General features: G+C 36.2%; 1 protein-coding gene across 4 annotated transcripts in view; it reads left to right on the top strand.

The window, feature by feature from the left end:
• PCM1 (pericentriolar material 1) overlaps positions 1-21,241 on the top strand; it is a 46,291-nt gene that overhangs the window by 18,276 nt on the left and 6,774 nt on the right. For 3 of the 4 annotated variants that reach the window (XM_019471568.1, XM_009277389.2, XM_019471567.1), the window contains 19 exons: positions 1,497-1,651; positions 1,733-1,862; positions 3,538-3,672; positions 5,220-5,410; positions 5,988-6,185; positions 7,129-7,351; positions 7,475-7,620; positions 8,577-8,770; positions 9,969-10,143; positions 10,830-11,188; positions 11,733-11,891; positions 13,908-14,080; positions 14,164-14,292; positions 14,886-15,006; positions 15,325-15,462; positions 15,708-15,841; positions 16,941-17,075; positions 17,621-17,818; positions 20,134-20,193. In XM_019471568.1, the coding sequence (XP_019327113.1) occupies positions 1,497-1,651; positions 1,733-1,862; positions 3,538-3,672; positions 5,220-5,410; positions 5,988-6,185; positions 7,129-7,351; positions 7,475-7,620; positions 8,577-8,770; positions 9,969-10,143; positions 10,830-11,188; positions 11,733-11,891; positions 13,908-14,080; positions 14,164-14,292; positions 14,886-15,006; positions 15,325-15,462; positions 15,708-15,841; positions 16,941-17,075; positions 17,621-17,818; positions 20,134-20,193 (3,153 nt within the window). The remainder of the gene's footprint in view (positions 1-1,496; positions 1,652-1,732; positions 1,863-3,537; positions 3,673-5,219; positions 5,411-5,987; positions 6,186-7,128; positions 7,352-7,474; positions 7,621-8,576; positions 8,771-9,968; positions 10,144-10,829; positions 11,189-11,732; positions 11,892-13,907; positions 14,081-14,163; positions 14,293-14,885; positions 15,007-15,324; positions 15,463-15,707; positions 15,842-16,940; positions 17,076-17,620; positions 17,819-20,133; positions 20,194-21,241) is intronic. The other variant, XM_009277391.2, reaches the window with a different exon arrangement.

Below are 21,241 nucleotides of genomic sequence, written 5' to 3'. Positions count from 1 at the left end.
TTTTGGTTTTTTTGTTTTTTTTTTTTTTCTGAAGTCAAGGGTGGTACTTCTGAAGTTCAAATCTGGAATTTTCTTTGGGGATGCTAATCTAACAGAAGAATGGCCTTAATATTTAACCTTAGCACTGGATTACAAAAGATGAACCAAGAATTTTAGTATTTTTTAAATAATATTGATCTACATTTTTAAGCTTATAATGAATGTTCATCAGTTTTAGTTTTCGAATCTAGAGTTTTGCAGCATCATTCAATCAGTGAGGAGAAATTGTTTTCAATTAAAATCTTCAGATGTTGCAACATGCTCGAGTTGGGGTAATTTGCTTTGCGGTTGGGGGGGATGTTTCTGTTTTTTTGGTTTTTTAGAATCTTGAGGGCCAGCTATGAATTGACAGCGGTTTTAATTTAGGATATCTCATGCTAATCTAGTGATGTTTATTAAAACCATATTTTCATGTATCTAATGTCCCTACAGAATGCTCACATTTGAGCATCATCTGATGTAATGTCTGCATACTTTAATACACACAGGTGTATCAGAAATGTGAAGGCTTTATGTGAGAACTCTAAAATCAATCTCATTTAGAACATACGTTTTACAATAGCAACAGTATAAACACTATATTGTTATTTCAAGATTATACTGCTATCAGAAATTTCTCAGCATATGGATCAGACTTGTTTTTAATCATCACTATAGAGTTGTTAACTGTATGGTGGTATAAATCAGAATTAGAGATGATACAGCAGCTTCCTTAATAAATAACCTAATTAATGGCATGTCTTCAATCTTTCCTTCATATTTACAAGGCTTGTATCTGTATGTACTCAGTAATGGCACCGTAGGTCTGCGTAGCTGTGTCATACTTGGTCACTGATGATGATCCCTCCTGTTCAGCAGGTTCTGTATTAAGAACAATCATGTTGGAAAACAAAAGAAGCAGTGGCTACAGCTTTAATATTTTCAATTTGAGAACTGAAAATAATGATGAAAATAAGAAAAGTGGAATAGAGAATGATGTAGAAGACTGTTTCTAAAATATATCAGATTTAACTTTCAAGAGTAGTTTTGGTTTTATTTTAAGCTCTTAATAGTAATATTTAACTTCATGACTACAGTAATTAAGGAATCTTGTTCACCTCAGTCTCCTATTCCTCTTTTTGCCTCCTCCTTTGTTTCTTGATATGCCTGTGTGTTTCTCTCTGCACAGTCGTAGGCATAAAATACAATTCAAGTGGTTTATGCTTCCAGAATGAGACAAGTTATCCTGCATTTATAGTGGAAATTTCAATAGTGTGAGCTTTATAACTTTAAAATCTCTCATTAACTTAATTTATCTTAAAGTCATGATGCCCTGAAGGTGATGACTTCTCAGTTTATGATCTGAACTAAAGCTGTCAGACTCTTTAGTTTTAAAGAATTAGTTTGACAAACTAAACTTGTTACATTTTATGTATCAACTTGAAAACAGTCTAACTGCCTTTCTGACATCCTTATAGGATGATGATCCAGAACCTCAAGTAGCAATTGCAAATGCATCTAATACTGGTGACTTGTTTTTGGGTGAGATGGAAGAGACAAAGCAACAACCAAACAACGTCCGAGCTAGTACCAACAAGTTACAAAAAGATGTAGGACTGAATGAAAAAGCAAGGTATGCCTTTCTCAAAGGATAGTAGAATCAAGCTTTAGGCAACTTCTTGCCAGATAATATGTGGATAACTTATTTACACAGAGAGAAGTTCTATGAAGCTAAACTTCAGCAGCAGCAACGGGAGCTTAAGCAGTTACAAGAAGAAAGACGAAAACTCATTGAAATTCAAGAAAAAATTCAAGTGTTACAGAAAGCTTGTCCTGACCTTCAAGTAGGTAGAATGTATTTCTTCACTTTCTTAAGCAGTTGAGCAATGAAACATAAAATATCTTTCACACCATTTTTTCACTATAAAAATTGGAAAAAACTTTAAATTGGTAATACTTGTATACTGTAAGCAGCTGGACTTCTAAGCCTAGAGAAGAGCTCTGGTTATCTCATTCCACTGTAGGTTCTTGCTCAGTGATTGCTGTATCAAGCTCTAATTTCACTGTAGTTTGCCCTCAAAAGCCTTGATTTAAAGTCTTCAGAGATAGAGAACCTTCTATCTTATTTTTAGCCTGAAATTTGTCTGTCCATACCTGCTAGTCACTGCATCTTCACTTCTCTTAGTAGTCATTTACAGGGTCTGGTATTTTGAAACAGTATTGTGTCTTGTAAGCATGATCAACACTTTGTTGTATTCAAACTTAACTGCACAGTGCTGTACTGTTTCTCATACTCTTTGAAGGTGAACTTTTTTCTATGAAGTGAGTAGTAAATTATCAATACTGTACATCTACAGCATTATATATGTGGTGGGTTGACCCTGGCTGGATGCCAGGTGCCCACCAAAGCTGCTCTATCACTCCCCCTCCTCAGCTGGACCCGGGGAGAGAAAAATATAATGAAAGGCTTGTGGGTCGAGATAAGAAGAGGGAGAGATCACTCACCAACTACCATCATGGGCAAAACAGACTCGCCTTGGGGAAAATTAGTTTAATTTATTACCAGTCAAAACCAAGTAGGATAATGAGGAAAAAAAAAATCTTAAAACACCTTCCCCCCACCCCTTCCTTCTTCCCAGGCTTAACTTTAGTCCCAAATTCTCTACCTCCTCCCCACCCAGTGTCGCAGGGGGACGGGGAATGGGTGTTGCAGTCAGTTCACCACACGTTTCTGCTGCTCCTTCCTCCTCAGGGGGAGGACTCCTCACACTCTTCCCCTGCTCCAACGTGGGGTCCCTCCCGTGGGAGACAGTTCTCCACGAACTTCTCCAACATGGGCCCTTTCCACAGGGTGCAGTCCTTCAGGAACAGACTGCTCCAGCGTGGGTCCCCTGCAGGGTCACAAGTCCTGCCAGCAAACCTGCTCTAGTGTGGGGTGGATATCTGCTCTACCGTTCACCTCCACGGGCTGCAGGGGGACAGCCTGCCTCACCATGGTCTTCACCACAGGCTGTAGGGGAATCTCTGCTCTGGTGCCTGGAGCACTTTCTCCCCGTCCTTCTTCACTGACCTTGGTGTCTGCAGAGTTGTTTCTCTCACATGTTCTCACTCAGCTCTCCAGCTGCAATTGCTGTTCCCTGTTCTTAAGTACGTTATCACAGACGTGCTACCACCGTTGCCGATTGGCTCGGCCTTGGCCAGCGGCAGGTCTGTCTTGGAGCTGGCTGGCATTGGCTCTGTCTGACATAGGGGAAGCTTCTAGCAGCTTCTCACAGAAGCCACCCTTGTAGCCCCCCACTACCAAAACCTTGCCACACAAACCTGATACCATATAATACTATATGATATGTTTTTTTGATTCCTGGCTAAGTTCTGAAATAAGTATTTAGCCTTGATTCAAAAATCCCTTTTCACTGAATACTAGTTCTATCTCATAAAGCCAGAACTGTGTTGGATTTTAACAGTTGGTAAGTTTCAGAAACCTACTCTAATCTATTTTGCCATTTTGCTTTCTTTCAGTTGTCAGCTGGCCTGAGTAACTGCCCAGCAAATAGGCAGACTTCACCAGCAACCTCAACTCCGGCCATGAATGAGTGTAACACAGCTGGCAAGCCTTTACTTGAATTTGATGAATCTGTACCAGTAGGCAATGAGGTATTTCATACTTGATATTCTGTGACTTAAAAAAAGGTTTAAAATGAAAAAAGTTCTACGTAACTTGGACACATTTTTGAGTACTTGGGATGGGGAGTGGAGTAGTAGCCATTTTAACAAAGTGTGTATAACTTCTTTGTTTCATTTCTGGAAAGAAGTGTTGACCTGAACTGGCGAGAGATCTTCCCCCAAATATAGCTGTTGTTGCCAAATACTAATGTGGAAGTTGAATGAATTTTGAATTTGTATTGTGTACATTTGATAGTGTATACCACAGGCAAGTCATCCATGAAGAAAATGATGGCAGGATGTGAAACTTAGTTTATCTTCTATGCATCTTCCTTCCCCTTTTCCCCCAAAATTCATGTCTCAAATAATGATCTGGATATTACTTAGTCTTTCTGAAAATTATGCTAGCATTTGTAGGGGTGGAGGGATATGTGATGAAAAGTGTTTCCTGGCTAGACTAGACATCAGAAACAAATATCTGCAATACCTTTTTTAATAGACTTTCTCTGTGAGTTGCATCAGCATTCTTGTAAATTTTCCTTTAACAGTTCAGATGAGGCTGATTGGGCAATGCCTGTACTGTTGTTGTCATTAAAAGCCAAATTTTCCTTCTCCAAGAAGAGCATTTCAGAACTTTGGCATCTTCCAAATAAGTATTATAGGACAACTTGTCTCTTTTTACTAAATAAAAGGTCTGAATTCTTCCTGCTAAAAAGAAACTGTCTCTAAAATGAATGTGCTGATGCAATTGCTAACACTCTACAAACAGGTTGGGTTATTAATTATCAAAATATGTATGGATTTCTGTTGGAAAACTTCTTAGCTCCAGCACCACCAACTAGTTCAGTTGCTTTCAGGCTTGAGTACATTGTCACTTGCCTGTCTCTCGTAAGTCTGCGTTTTCAAGTCTGGTTCACTTAAACAATTGTTTTTGTATGTTATGCTATTGTGTTATGCTATTTATGTGTTTTTAAAAGTATCTTGCCATTTATGCTTTCACTGTATCTAATTTAAGGTAGATAAAATTCTCTTTCTACCTGTACCTTTCCCTTTATGTGCACTTCTTTGTAAATCATGGCTTCATTAAGCCTTGTTCAAACATAAACTGCAACTTGAAGTTTCTGCATGTTGCAGAAAATCTTTTTTGTTGTATCCTCTACTTTGTTATCAGAGAAGTACTTGGCACAATTTTCAGATTTTTCCAGAGGGTAATATTCTGTCATACTACTTAAAGAGCTAACTAATAATGCATAAATTATGTGAAAAAAATCAGTGCTGAGGGAAATGTGCTGTTTTTCTTAAAAATTTCTGTCCTGTGATGTTTAACTACCTTCTTAGATTTTGCAGGTTTTGGGATAAATAGTTAATATGGGATGTATTTTGCAGCTTTCTGTGGTGTGGCTTCAGTTACAGTATAATACCAATGCCTGAACAAAAAGGTATTGGTGTAGTACCAAATACTGCAATTTTCACGTGCTTTAGTTTAGATTGTATTTATTTTGTTTATATTCTGATGTCTTCCATTTTACTGCAAACAGTTATGGTCTGAGATGAGAAGACATGAGATCTTAAGAGAAGAATTGCGACAGAGAAGAAAGCAACTTGAAGCTTTAATGGCTGAACATCAGAGGAGGAGAGAGCTCGCAGAAACAATATCTACTGTTGCTGCATCTGTTAAAAGTGAAGGATCAGAAGCTCAGCGTACTCCACAGCAGAGTAGGACTGAAAAGTAAGAACACGAGTCACTCTGTGTTAGTCAGCGGGTGCTTCTGTTGTTTAGCGAGATGTCAGTCTTGGGGCAGTTTCCTGTTTTCATCTGGGCACTGAATGTGATGATACAACAGAGCAGTAAATCAGTCTTACTTCTAAAATTACTTAGTTGGCAACTTGCCAGTTTTACGGGTCTTCCCAGCATATTTAGTCTCCCCTGCTCTATAAATGGTGAAAAGTCACCTAAGGAGGGGAGAATGTGTGGAAAATGCCAAATGCTCACAGTAATTATTCTTCATCTCTACACCATTTATAACAATAGTAAAGTAATAATTTTCCAAAACAGTAAGTGATTTTATTTAACTGCCCCAGTATCAGAAGAATACTAGTTTCATTTTGCATTGTTTAAATTAATTTTGGTGCAGCTTAATTAATTGAAGATAGACAGACTTGTAATTGTCAGCAGGTTGTTTTAATAATTTGTCATAAACTTAAAAAAAAAAAGTACTCCTCTCTTCCCAAACACCCCTCTTTTTTGATTTTTTTTTTCTTTTTTCTTTCCTTTTTTCTTTTTTTTTTCCTCCAATGTTCACTAGGACAATGGCTACCTGGGGAGGTTCTAGCCAGTGTGCGTTAGATGAAGAGGATGGAGATGAAGACGGTTATCTCTCTGATGGAGTTGGTCAGGCAGAAGAAGAGGAAGAAGATGCGTCAAGTTTGAATGACAGTTTCTCTATTTATCCCAATAACAACATACCAGAAAATGCATATTTTGTTAAAGAAAAAAAGGATAGGTTAGTGGCATTTCTTGTTGATCTGATGCTTATCAGAGTATTTTTTGGAAGGGGTGGAAGAAGCATTGCATTAACTAAAAGGCATCCTTTTACAACAAAGTGAAATTTCTTTCTGCTTGCTAGGGAGCTGTGTGCAGTGGCGCTTTCTTGTCTGAGTCTGTAGCTGCAATGTGTATAACTAACTTGATTATTTCTTCTGTTTTCAGTCATATTAACTGTCTGCCTTTGAGCTCTCCAGTTGTGTTGCGGTAGCTCCTTATGTTCCCATGTTGTTTTAATCAGCTTAAAAGATAACCTATATGAATTTTTTGCTGTGATACTGATCATTCTCTTCAAAAAAAGTAATTGAGAGAATTAAACTAACTGAAATTTTTGCTTTCAAATTGTTGGCTTTTGCAGCTTTGCAAACTATTTCTTACTAGATTTTTTAATTAACATGAATATTTCTAACTCTTGCTTACCTGACTGATTTCCTTAATAAGCTTTGTGTGACTAAATGAGAATGCCATGTTAAAAGTAATGTATATCTCTTCAATTGATTTCCTCTGTTTTTGATACCAAAATAATTTTAGTAGATGGTAGCCTTCTAGTCAGGAGCTGGACCTGTTGATTCTTAGTGTATTATGTTGGTGGCTTCTGTTTTCATCTGAGTACGTATTATATATCAGTAATGGACAATACTAAAAACAAGATCCAGAAACATCCTTAGCAATTCTTTTTTGACAGTGGTTGTTAGTTGGGTGGCTATTATTTTCCATTTGTTTAGGATAATGTTGGATTGACAAAATAGCATGGGTGATTAGCTGGCATGCTGAAATGGCCTCTGCCAAGTGAGTTGTTGATGTACAACTAAAACTTTAATTTGAATAATGGGAGTATCATTAGAAGAAGTTGTTTGAAATGTCAACTTTTGTCCTCATTCTTCCTTTCTTTCCTCACCCAGGTGGAAAAATTGCCGTCCTCTTTCAGCAGATGGGAATTATCGTCCATTGTCTAAGGCCAGGCAACAGCAAAACATAAGTATGCGACGTCAGGAAAACCTTCGGTGGATGTCCGAACTTTCGTATGTGGAAGAAAAGGAACAATGGCAAGAGCAGATCAATCAGTTGAAGAAACAGCATGAATTTAGTGTCAGCATTTGTCAAACTTTGATGCAGGATCAGCAGGTAGATATGAAGAGAAGTTATTTTGCTGTTCTTGCTTTGTCTTTTTTTTTTTTTTCTAAATCTTTCCAGCAAAAACTTCTGGTTTTGGTAATGTGGTCACTGTCATGTATTTTCTTTCCACAGACTCTGTCTTGTCTTCTACAGACTTTGCTTACGGGCCCTTACAGTATGATGCCCAATAATGTTGCATCTTCACAAGTACATCTTATTATGCATCAGTTGAACCAGTGTTACACTCAACTGACTTGGCAGCAGAATAATGTGCAAAGGTTTGTGGGCTGTACTAGTGTTTGACTGTGGAATTTGAAACGCTTCAGTAACAGAGAACATGGTTATGTGAATAAAAGATTACAGATAATGGTTAAATATGAGACTGTTGAACTTCTGAGGTGATTACAAGCTTTTGAAATTATATACAGCATTTTTGGTTATTTTTTTCACCACTGCTTTAACGCCTTTGAGATGGCTGTTTTGTGAAGAGAACCAAAAGTTGGCATCTCTTCCAAAAATCTCTTGCGATAGATTTATTTGGCTTTTTTAGTTTAGACTTGCTTTCTTTGAATATGCTTTTATGTCTGTAGTCTTTGCTAGACTACCTGGCAAGATTCTGGATTCTAATGGTTATGGAAAGATGGTGGAAAAGCTTTTTGTCGTTTCTTAGTGTTGTCAGTCAGAACTTAGGCTTACGCTCCATTTGTATGTCCTACTTTTACCTTCTGAACAATGATCTTTTTCTAAAAAAAAGATGTAATAGTCATTTTAATTCATTGCATGAAAGTTCAAGCTTTTAATCTCTGCTTTGTATTTGATAAGTGATTATAGTTACTGGCCTCCTATATAATATTTTTAAAGTAGTTTTAATGCCACTTCTGCAAGTATTTTTTATCTCCGGTTGTTTCTATTTTTAAGTTTCCTTTTCAGTCTGCTTATTTTTTTTAGTATCTAGTCCTTTTTTTGTCCTGCTTGCAAGGTTAACTTCTGTAAACATGACCACTAGTACAGAGTGGTTGATTTTAAAACCGTTCCTGTCTGTCACTCAGGATTAAATACAAGTTGGGTTTTTTCCTTGAGGTTTTTTTTTAATAGCTAAATGGAGCAGTTCTTTACATACATTACATGAGGCAGGTGAAATAATATAAATCTCAAATTACTTGAGTATAAATTTACAGCTTTTCCTTAGCATTCTTTTTTTTTCCCCAAGTGCTTATTTTTCCTTGTTTTCAAGGTTGAAACAAATGTTAAATGATCTTATGTGCCAGCAAGAACAACAACAGTGTCAAGAGAAGCCATCAAGAAAGGAGAGCGGCAGTAGTCCCCCCCCGCCTCCATCTCCTGTTTTCTGTCCGTTCAGCTTTCCTACACAACCTGTGAACCTGTTTAATGTACCAGGATTTACTAATTTTTCTTCATTTGCTCCAGGTGAGTATTACTACAGGTATGAAAAGTAATACGAATTTCAAAAATTTCCGTTCCCTCATTTAATTGAAATCTTAATGTGAACTTGCTGAAACTCTGACTTTTCCTTTATATTGAAATGGTCTTAAACAGTACTTGAATGAGTCCATATTATCCTAGCAAAAATTTGTTAATGTTTATTGCTGAACAATTGTATATTTTGACTTCAGTATGAAAAGCAAGACTTTCTCAATAAGAAGTTACAGTCGAAAATACCCACTCCATAAAGTGAACATTTTAAATGTTCCTCATCCAACATGTGAAAAGGAAAGTTTGAAGCTTTTACATACTTTCAGCAGTCATTTAATAGTGTTCTGACTAAGTGAACCCTCTAATTTTAAGGTGGCACTTGGTAATTATTTAACTTCCAGCACTCATTTTTGTTTGAAATGCCTGTAAATGGAGTGTGTTACTAATTTTTGTTCCCATCAGAGGTGTAGAGTAACTGTTGACTTCGGTGCAGTGTTCCTAATCTCATTACCAAATCTACTTTTACTGTTGAATTTGAAATAGAGAAAAATGTAGGTATTTTACTGTGTCATTAGAAGTTGGTAAAGCTGTCTTAATAATATATTTCAGCCTTTTCAGGAAACCAGGAAACAGGCATAGACCTAGATTGTAGCTCTCAGATTGTAAAGTCTGTTTTCTGTTTAAGGATGTATTTTAAATTACGTGGAACCTGCACATAGAAGAATAGTTATGTTCAATTTGCCACGACTATAAAGATCCTAAAGTTAAAATAAGTATTATGAATTTATAACTTCTTTGGCCCTATTAATACTTGTACCGTTGGTATTTTCTTGTCAGTTTGATGGCAATTGAAGTACTGATAAAGTCTTCATGCAGACAGAACTCTGCGTTTTTTGGAACTGATGTCATTTTTACCTTCACTTGAAGGAGCTCTTTATTGGGTTTCTTGAAGTACCTTCATCTCCCCACTGATGGGATTGTAGCGGCATGTGTAGTATCCAGTAATGTTCAAAACCTGCATTTAAGATAAATTCCAATTATTGCAGTGCTTTGAGGATGAAAACAGTCTTTGCTTACTTCCCCACTGTATTTTTGCTTCATAGTTTTATGTTGCCACACAATGTGTCTCAAACTTTACTTTTATCACACAGATAAATGAGGTTGTATCTTCTGACTCTCGTTTACTTTGTAGGTATTAACTATAATCCAGTGTTCCCTTCTGGTTTTGGAGATTTTGCACACAATATTTCCCCACACAGCAGCGAGCAGCAGCATCTTCTAGATCATAATGCTTCTGGGAAAACTGAGTATATGGCATTCCCCAAACCTTTTGAAAGCAGTTCCTCTAATGGAGCAGAAAAACAAAGGTATTTAATGTCACAGTGTGACTCTCCTTTAATAATTTTTCCTCCCTCTCTCCTCCCTATTTTGGGGCTTGTGGGAATTTGTCATTCTTTAAGGGAATTTATCTTCCAGGTATATAATAGAATACAAGATGAGCTTTACTTCTGCAGTTTCCAGTTTAATTTCTTTACTTTTTTCACTAAAGTGTTCTACTTTTCTGTATATTAACTGACGTATCATTTCATGGATATTTCATGAAGATCAAATACAGTGTTGGAGTGGTTTTGTGATACACTTCGTAAGTGAAGGAAGATCTCATTTCCATGTTTTTTGAAACCGAGCTGTTTGAATAACTAAAGGTTATAATTTCAGTGAATGCTTATTTTCTAATGCTACCATAGTTGGTAATAAATGTTGTTTTAAGAAATGTTTTGTCCTATAGTACTATTTGAGCACAGCAATAGCTGCATAAGTATATTGAGGTTGAAATCAGTGATAAATGTGATTTTCTTCAGATGCCTTCTATTTTCCATTTGGAAGGGTTCTCACTAGATTTTTTTTTTCTTCAGTGTTCAGTTGATGACTAAGTAACTAGGGCAGATAACTTGCATTATGGATAAAGCTATTTGCCTGGTAATACAAGCTGTTCTACCTGAGAGACTAGGTTATGATATATTGTGGTGTGTGTTTCTTTCCTTCTTTCTGACAGAAGGAGCGATAGACAACCTGAAGAGGAAATAGAAGAAAGATCAACTTGGCTTAATGATAGCCATGAAGTGAAAAAAGATGATCAGTCTCAGCTGAAAGCAGGTTTTGCAGTTTCAGTACAAAACATTGCTTCCAGTCATAAAAATCAGACTGATAAGAGCAGGAGAAGAGAGTTTGATGAAGAGTCTTTGGAGAGTTTTAGTAGCATGCCTGATCCAGTAGACCCAACTACTGTGACAAAGACATTTAAATCTAGAAAAGCATCAGCACAAGCAAGCTTGGCATCAAAAGATAAAACACCCAAATCGAAGAATAAGAGGAAGAGTTCTTCTCAGCTAAAAGGCAGAATTAAAAATATTGGTAGGTTGTAAAGTAATCTTAGATATCATGGCAAACTCAACTTGGATTATAATCGTTACATTCCAGAGAATTTACTCTCCGTAAATGGTATTTATAATAATGAAAATAAGTTATTGAAATACGAAGTCATTTTACATAATGTACGTAAGGTTTTTTAGTATTTCAGTAAATAAAAAGCATAACTGATTAGGACATCATGATTTGAATGGATAGTGGATGCAGATACACTAAGATTTAGAATAAGCCTCCAGGAGAATCTTCCTCTTCATTATGTCTTCATGTTCAAACTAGATGACTTGCTGAAAGATGTGCTTCAGTAAAATACTGAATGAGATGAGAGGGACAGTACTAGCATGTATAGTACTGTTGCAGTCACTGAGGATTTAGTGCTACTGTATGGCTTCAGTGTACAGAGAAAAATTTTTGGCTAGGAAAACATCATTGGTGTTTTGTATCTTTGAGATTGCCCTCGAACGAATTTTTAAAAGTAATAAAACGTTTTGTAAGCTATTTTTTTTTCTTCCTTTTCATTCCCTCCCATAAGGTTATGAAAGTGCAAGTGCTTCTAGTGTATGTGAACCCTGCAAGAGCAATAAAAGCAGGCACTCTGAAGAGGTTGTTCGTGCAAAGGTGTTCAGCAAAAGAAATCGGGAACAGTTGGAAAAAATAATTAAGTACAGTAGATCTACAGAAATGTCTTCAGGTATTCTTTTCTGAATGTCAGTAATTATTTTGTGAACTTCTCTGAGTAAAGGACCTCCATACTTAGTTGCTACTGTATTATTTAAAAGCAGTGTATTATGACAAGACGACAATACTGTATTTTTAGCATGTAGATTTTGATTATTAATTTCTACGGATGCTGTGAACATAAAAGTGTGTAAAAAAGTTGGGTATTGGTTGCTTTTGGGTGTTTTCTGTAGATTAGGTACTTGATTCAAATAATTTAAAACAAACCTGTTACTCTAAACCAAACAAAAACCTAGCCAACAAAAAACCTCACCCATTTGTTGGTGTTTTTATGGAAAGTAACTGCACGACAGATGAAACTTTGTTTAGTGTTTAAACTACATCCTGTACTGCATACATGTTTTCTTTCTATTCATGCTTAAAGGAACTCTATCAAATATCATTCAAATTCAATCTTATAACATCACATAAACCTTTACATTTTTGCCATCTGCACTGCTTTTCTTGCGTCTAGATCATAAAAATATTCTCTTCTGTGTCTTTTTAGGTTCTGCCAGTACTTTTGTTTTGTTTGAAAGATGCAGAAATTTTAGTCATTGTAGCACGATGTACAGCTTTGTCAATGTAGCTGTGTCCACACTAAGAGCTGTTTATTGGTATACGTAATAAAGTTTTACCAGTCAAGTTCTCACAATAAGCAGCTTTGATGTGGTTTGGATGACTAAGCAGTCTTCCTCCTGCTGTTTTGTATAGACCCTGTCTTTATTTCTGGTGCGCGTTTTTGTGTTTATCACTGTCTATCCCCACTTTCCTACAGCGCATGCTAGGAGAATTCTGCAGCAGTCTAACAGAAATGCATGCATTGAAGCGCCAGGTAATGCATTCACTGCTTAGCTTCAACAATGTCCTATTTTTTTTTTTCTCTCTTAGCTTTGGTCCTATAACTCAGACTGTTTAGCAGATGTTCAAAATTGGTACTATTGCAGCACCTTCTCTATAAATGAATTATAATGGTGGAGAATGTGTTTGTGTTCTTGGTTAGTCACAATTACAAGTGGAAAATACTCAGGTAGATACTACAACAAAAAACTAATTTCAGTAGGCATTTTTAGTATGTTCAAAAGCTACTATTACATTTTATTAATGGGGAGGGAAGCAATTTCTGGTGGCTTATTAAAGGTTGAAAAAGCTTGCCTCTATGCTTAAAAAAACCTATTTGCAGATAATCAGTTTGCACAGTAACATTTTCTGTACTGCTAATAACTTCATTAACTTGAATACTAACAAATATGCATCTGTTAAACTAAGCTGAGTTTTCCAAATTTAACTTTTTTTCCATTCAACACGTGCCAAAATATGTATGTAATAATATAACTCTTGTGATGCAAGGATAATCCTTAATTTTCAAAGGAAGGGGAGACTTACTAGGGAACACATTGTCTTCTCATACATATGTAACAGGGCTTAAGGGTAAGAGGTTTTATGTGAGTCTCAGAAGTGATATTAGACTTGTATGAGAATGTAGGATTTATGCTTGTGTGGGAGGTGTGGGAAGGAGTGGCTTTCTTGAATTCAGTTTAGAGCTTTCTTAATGTTGTTGCTTGTGTTGCAAAAGTGTGGACTACTTGTATTATATAAACTTGAGACCTTTGGCTATCTCGTTTGAAATATCTTAAAACTCCATTTTCAGTGTTGAATATCTATTCTGAAAGGAACATTGTGGTGTGTGCAAGATTCTCTTTAATAAAGAATACTTTCTAAAGGTATTGTTTAGAATTGTAAAGAAAATTATTCCTATGAATGCTTTGTATTTTATTTCGTATATAAAGGATTGCATAAAGTATTATTTCAGAATGTTTAAATCTTTGCTGCCCTTCAGGAAATGAGTAAGCTTTAAGAAAGCAGCTATATAATGGAATCTACAATGATTGAGATATAATTCATGTACCTGTAACTTGCATACCTAATGGGCACTTGTCTTTCAACTGGATGCATGTCAAGGACTTAACGAGTTCCTTTTTTTCTACAGAAACTGGTAGTGATCTTTCTATGTTTGAAGCTTTGCGAGACACAATTTATTCTGAAGTGGCAACTCTTATTTCTCAAAATGAGTCTCGTCCCCACTTTCTTATTGAACTTTTCCATGAGCTTCAGCTGCTAAATACGGATTACCTGAGGCAAAGGGCTCTATATGCTTTACAGGTATGCACAAAATTTTTTATCTTGTGTATGAATCAAACAAATCTTGATCCTTTTTTACAGTCTAGATTTATGATCTTTTCCAGGATATAGTCACCAGACATTTATCTGAGAACAACGAAAAAGCAAAGTGCACAAAATCACTGAATTCTGCAACATGGATGGCATCAAATTCTGAACTCACTCCCAGTGAAAGCCTTGCTTCTACAGATGATGTAAGTTTTCAAGTTCAGAAGCTAGTTTACTCTCAACTTTTCCTATCTTTTCAATTTACATGCATGCTTGTGTACTGAAATATACTAACAATTGAATTTTTCTAAAATTAATATCAACTTATACAGACTTTTCTAAACAAAGAAATGCAAGAGAATCTTAATGCAAAAGTGATTAAATATGGTAGGATTCTTGGTGCTGGAAATGAGTGATGTGTCAGGGAGGAATAGAACATGGAGAGGGGCATAAATCAAAAATTGGTACTCAAAAAGAGATGAAATCCTCTTGTGAGTAAGGTCAGAGCAAGTACTAATCACAAGATTCCCAAAAAATTTTTGCTTTTTTTTGTATTTAAGAAATCACCAATGCCTCTGTACAGTTTCTTACGTGTTTTGTTGTTGAAATATTTGAAACAAACATGGTAGAATCACCTGATAGATTTATATCCTGAAAGTAGGGTTGTTCCTCAGTCAGGCAGCCTGGTGACAAGTCTTGATACCACTGCATGTGGCTGAAAAGAATTGCTGGCTTGTTGACACATCTGTGAAAGGATGGTGCATTCCTGCTTTGCATTCAGTTGTTTGGTGTTTTTTAGGAAACTTTTGGCAAGAATTTTTCTACGGAAGCATGTCAAGATTGTGAACAAAATGATGCAGACAATGGGAGTACTATGTCTACATCTTCAAACTTTGAACCCTTTGCCACTGATGACCTTGGTAAGAATGATGTGATTTACAATGTTGTAAGTGTTACTCCCTCCCTCCTAAAATGCCTGCAATTGCCTACACTTAAATAGTGTATTATTCTTTGATTTTTAGTCTGTAATCATGTTTTGTAAAACAACATTTAGAGAAATTAGCCACTTGTGAAACACTTTGAGTTGATCAAAGTGTGTAATAAAATATTATAACTCAACTACAGCTATATGTAGATTTCAAAACTTGTGGCTTTGAATTAATTTTTATCATTGTTTACTTGTCTATCAATTGAAAACTTTTTATTTAGATTAAAAGGTGTTTTTATTCTAAATATAGGCAACACAGTGATTCACTTAGATCAAGCTTTGGCTAGGATGAGGGAATATGAGCGTATGAAAATTGAAGCTGAAAGTACCCTTGACTCTGAGGGCTGCTCTAGTAATTTTCAGGGTGCTTCTGCTGCTAAATTAGAAGGTATGCACATATATACATATTTTGCTTAGTTTTAGAAAATAATTATTCTAACTATCAAGACTCATCTAACTGGCTGGCTTGTTTTCTTCTTCATTTACATTGAAAACTTAGCAAAGTTTCAAAGGATCTTTACATACTGAAGTAAATATGATTTATTTTTAAAAAAGGAAAATACATGGTTTTGAAAATCGTATTTCTTTAATAGTAATGTTGAATGACTTAAATGTTTATTTTTTTTTAACGAGGTCCAAGTACTAGTGAATGTCTTCCTGTGCCACAGTCAAATGAAGTTTCAGCTGTTCCATGTCCTCGTATAGATACTCAGCAGCTTGACCGGCAGATTAAAGCAATTATGAAAGAGGTCATTCCTTTTCTGAAGGTAAGAACTCTTTTCAATAATGTGTGAATTAGGAGAATAGGAAAAGGACTGGCATAATTGCATTGAAGAACATTATTTAAAATGGGTAACTTGCATTTTAGCAACAGCTGCCAATAAATATGTGTTAAGTTGCAGGCCTTGCTAAGGTTGAAGTAAGAATTAAATACTCCAACAGAAAGATTCTGTGGAGTTTTTAATAGGAGAAAGAAATGATAAGGTTTCTAGATTGCATAGGGCTGGTGGACTTGACATCAAGAAGAATACAGATTTCTTTGGAGCTGAGCAAATCAAATAGAAATGTTTGAGAATGTACTTCTGAAATATTTGCTGCCTTTCAGCAAAGAACTGAGATGATTTTGATTAAAACTGTTACATACGATGTAACTTGAGATATTTTTGAATAGCTCCGAGTTGTTGATTTTTAGCATTATTTTCTCCTGTTTACAAGTATCTTTAAAGTTGTTGAGAGCTTGTAAACTTCTGTGAATACAGAGGAGAAATGTGTACTACTTTAAAGAAGGAGAAATAGTCACAGTTCATTCTTTGCAAGGTTAAAGAGCAGAGAAGATTGAGTTGTAAGATGCTTAAGTCATCTCCCTGTTCCCTTTTATAGTATGCCCAATATACAAGCTTAGGTTTGTTTAATAAGGTACTTGGTTGATAGTAGTTTTAAAAACTGTGTATATTGTTGACACGCCACAGTCTCAGTGCCTGAAGACTTCTGTTTTGTTTGCAATTTTAAGGAAGCTTACAACAGTAGATACCTTAACATATACTTTAATACACTTGACTACACAACCACAACATATGAAGATTCTTAGTTTGTCCAAGCATTAAAAGATAGCATGTACTAATGCATTGGAAAAGTGAGATAAAGCTTTGTGTGTCATGGCCAATCAGTCAATGAAGTACAGCATCTGCTATGACTGTGTTCCAGTTAGTTTGTTTTGCGAGGTGGGTTAGGACCTGTTCATGGAGTGCTGTTCCTTCAGTGGACAGGTGATTTTTTTTTATAAATGAATTTCAGTATTTGAGTTGATGGCTAATTTTTTTCTTTTTTTAAAGTGGTAACTAAGCTCATTCTGTGATACTTGTTTAGGAACACATGGATGAAGTATGCTCCTCTCAATTACTGACATCAGTAAGACGTATGGTCTTGACGCTTACCCAACAAAACGATGAAAGTAAAGAATTTGTGAAGTTCTTTCATAAGCAGCTTGGCAGTATACTTCAGGTTAGTAGTTTTTCAGTGTTGTTTTGCACACTATTGCAACTTGGATAATGAGCAACAGATAAACCAGCTTCCCTGAAGTTACATTTTACAACTTCAATACCATAGCCGCTGTTCTCCTTCAGCTTTGATACAGCAATGAGGTATTACCTTGTTTCCTAAAATCAAAGCTTTACCATGCACAGAACTTAGTTTCCATCACTGCCAGATAATGAGAGGTGTATCTCCTGCCTGTGGCTGACTTGAAGGAGAGCTCTGGTGATGCTCTTCGTGGACATTTTGTGTAAATTCCTGAAAATCAATAGGCTGCTCTTTTCTTTATTCTTTTTTTTTTTTCTACGAGCATAGAGTTAAATCAGTAACTTGATAAGTTCTGTGTTATGTGGCTGGAGATTCTACTTAAAATCTGTTTAAGACACTAAACCATATTTTTTAAAAAGTACAAGCTATTACATACCTAACTAATTTTGAGTTATTAGGACTATGACAAATAGTCTTTGAAGTTTGAAAGTCTGTTTCAAAAACTGAAGAATTATTTCTCTTCACAGGATTCACTGGCGAAATTTGCTGGTAGAAAATTAAAAGATTGTGGGGAGGATCTTCTTGTGGAGATCTCTGAAGTGTTATTTAATGAATTGGCCTTTTTTAAACTCATGCAAGACTTGGACAACAACAGTATTTCTGTAAAGCAGAGATGTAAAAGAAAAATAGAAACTACTGAAGTGATACAGTCTTATGCTAAAGAGGTTTGTTTTATTATATTTTTGAAAAATGTAGCTTTTCTGAGTTTCCTAAATATCTGCATTTCCTAAACTACTTTGATTACCTTAGTTCGTACATTGTATATATGGGTTTTTTTTCATATTAGTGCTGTGTAGTAACAGTGGTGCTTGTGTAGAAGCATGAACTAGTTTTCCTCAGTGAGGGAGATGTCCTGTATTATAGATGAGTGTCTGTTACAGATACCTAATTGTGGGGCCTTTTTTGTTGGTAATTCAGAGGAAATGTGTTTCAATGGTTATATGTGCACATAGGAGGGAATAGTCAAGTGTTGAAATAGTATTAACATCTGGGGCCATTGAGTAGTTGTAGTGGTTTAACCCCAGCCAGCAGCTAAGCACCACACAGCTGCTCGCTCACTCTGCCCCTGGTGGGATGGGGGAGAGAATCAGAAGGGTGAAAGTGAGAAAACTCGTGGGTTGAGATAAAGACAGCTTAACAGGTAAAGCAAAAGGCAAAACAAGGAATTCATTCACTGCTTCCCATGGGCATGCAGGTGTTCAGCCATCTCCAGGAAAGCAGGGCTCCATCATGAATAACAGTTACTTGGGAAGACAAACGCCACCACTCTGTCCCCCCCTTCCTTCTTCTTTCCCCAGCTTTACATGCTGAGCATGACGTCATATGGTGTGGAATATCCCTTTGGTCAGTTGGGGTCAGCTGTCCCAGCTGTGTCCCCTCCCAGCTTCTTGTGCACCCCCAGCCTGCTCGCTGGTGGGGTGGTGTGAGAAGCAGAAAAGGCCTTGACTCTGTGCAAGCACTGCTCAGCAATAACAAAAACATCCCTGTATTATCAACACTGTTTTCAGCACAAATCTAAAACATAGCTCCATACCAGCTACTATGAAGAAATTTAACTCTATCCCAGCTAAATATTTTGACATATGGGGATCCCAGTTCATCATCTCTCCAGTTATGCCTACAGCTTTCCTTGCAGTAGCTTAGTTGGGTACCATCTTTACTTAACTTGAATAAGTCCTATGAAGTCATCAAATAGTTGACTTGTTGGCCTATGTAGAAAGTATTACTTTCTAGACTTGGGAGTGTAAAATACTTCTGAAAAGTTCATATATGAGATTGTAGTACCTATTCTGCTCTAACAAAACAAGTTTTGTTTGGTTTTCACACCATTTACGTTATTAAAGACGTTGGTTGCATCGCCATTTTTAATTTTAGTATCGCAGTTCTTAGGAACATAGCCTTTTTTTTTAGTTATATGAACTGTTTACAAAACAAACACTAAAACAGATCATGTTCATGTATTTAAATCAGTCAAGTATCTACTTCGATGTTTCTTCTTGTATAGTATTAGTTATGACTTCAGTGTCCTTTCAGCTTGCTTTCTTTTAGCAACACAAATACCAAAGCAAACCCTTAAGTCATTCTTATTTTAAAATGTCAACAGAAGATATTTTGTGAATCTGTCAAACTATAAAGTCCTGTAAGTAGTTTTAGGCATATCATCAGCTACGTTTCAAGATAGTTCAACTTAGATACCCCAGTAATATGGCTAGTGTGAGAGACTGCGGAGTGCCTTGTAAAGAGGCCAAAGAAATACTGAATCCAGAAGGATTTGGACATGCCATCCTATTTTATCCGAAGTCGCTCATTGGGTCGTTGTTACATAAAGGATTGGTTCATACACTGCTATGAGAATGCATGCAGCCAAATTAGATCTGGCACTACTTCTCCTCTCCTGGAAGACAGAATTAGGGTTAAAGTCAATGGTTGCCTTGTTGCTGTGGCAGCAGTTCAGACTCAACAGAGCCAGAGATGAGCCAGAACTGGTAGGTCCTGGTTACTTTGTACAGACCTGCACAATTATCTCTATATGGTCTTCTCACAGCTTTCAGATCTGGGATCGTGATGCAGGCACGTCTAATCTTGCTCGATTTTGTGGCTGTCTTGAGTCCAGTAAGCGAGCTGATTTTAGATTCCATGCTGAAAAACACAGCGCTCTGTCTTGATCAGAGCTGGTATATCTAGTTCTATATGTTAAATATGATTCAACCACAGACTGGAGAATTAGCCTATGTAAACATAATTGTTTAAATAAAAAGGGTTGGCACAGTTTCTTGTAATGTTTTGCAACTCTAAAATTTTGAAGACGTCTGTGTAAACATCTCTCGTAGTGTAGAAGTCTCTCTGGCTTACTGCTGTTTTGAGATAGCAATTCTTGGTAAGACTGGCATTTCAACCAGGCTTTCATGAAGCCCTAGTTTGGTTCAGTATTTCAAAGTTATTTCAGTTTAGAATTGAAGACAGTTTGTGTTTCTTCTAGGCAAAAAAAGGTCTCCAGGTGGATGTTTGTTCATCTGCTGAAGATGTCGATGAGGACAAAGTATGTTTATGCTTCTCAACTGTCTTTATTCCTCAGTTAATTTCATGGATCACTTAGTCTTACTGTTTTCTGTCATATAAATCCAGTATCTATAAGCAGCCCATTTCCTAATGTTTATAAATTTATTAAACGTCATGGGTTTTAGCTCCTCTCTGTTATTTTCAGTGATTTACTTTAACAAAGTAACAAAGTAAATTATAATTTCCCTTTTTTAATTTGAGTTGACGGTCTGGGAAACGAATACCAAAAAATCTGCCTTCATCAATAAGTCTTTGTTATTACATGCATTCAGTAAACATGACTTGGATATCAGTTCCTCGGTTGCTCTTGTTTTTGTTCCTGTTTCTACTGCAGAGCCATTACCAGCATAAAGACTGTTTGATTTCTTATAAAACATTATCTTGTTACCTTTCAAGAAGTGCATTCAGATCAACAAAGATAGTATTAAAGATGCTTTTGGTGGTTTGGCTGTTTTTTGTTGATTGTTGGTGACCTTTACATAAAATGACCTTTGCTTTAGGACTGACAATTTGGAAGTCTAAAAAGAGCAAAGTTTATGTTGAATGCTACGCAACTGAAATGGAATAATTTGTGATACTTGCTGAGCAGCTTCGGGGTGGGATCTTGCTTTTCCTTTTAGTATTCATTTTCTGTATTTTAAAGAAAAAAGAAAAGACCTGTTCTGAAGGTGTTAACTGTGGGATTTGGTCTGGGGCTGTTGCCTGTATTCTCAGCTCAGAGCATTGAGAATGTAGTTATTCGTTGAAGAATTAAATAACAAGGACAGTAAATAGAGATGGTGCTTAACTATTTTTAGCAATTAACATTTTCTTTTTTAATGGTATGGAGTAAGTTGTTTCACTTTTCATCTTAAGGAGAAGGCAGATGTTCTGAGTTGGGGCATGTGGTATTTGAGGTCCTCAGAGTCAAAGTCTTGAGTATTAAATGTTAGTGCCGAAAACTTCTCCCTTTTCTCTTTAAGTTGGTTTTGAAAACCACTAAAATCATTGTGTTTGAGGAGGGGGGTTGTATATGAAGTTTTGTATTT

This window comes from Aptenodytes forsteri, unplaced genomic scaffold (assembly GCF_000699145.1).
Source record: "Aptenodytes forsteri isolate BGI_AS27 unplaced genomic scaffold, ASM69914v1 Scaffold65, whole genome shotgun sequence".
Classification (NCBI taxonomy): Eukaryota; Metazoa; Chordata; class Aves; order Sphenisciformes; family Spheniscidae; genus Aptenodytes; species Aptenodytes forsteri.
Note: the sequence above shows the minus strand (reverse complement) of the source record. Positions and strands in the feature narration are given on the sequence as shown.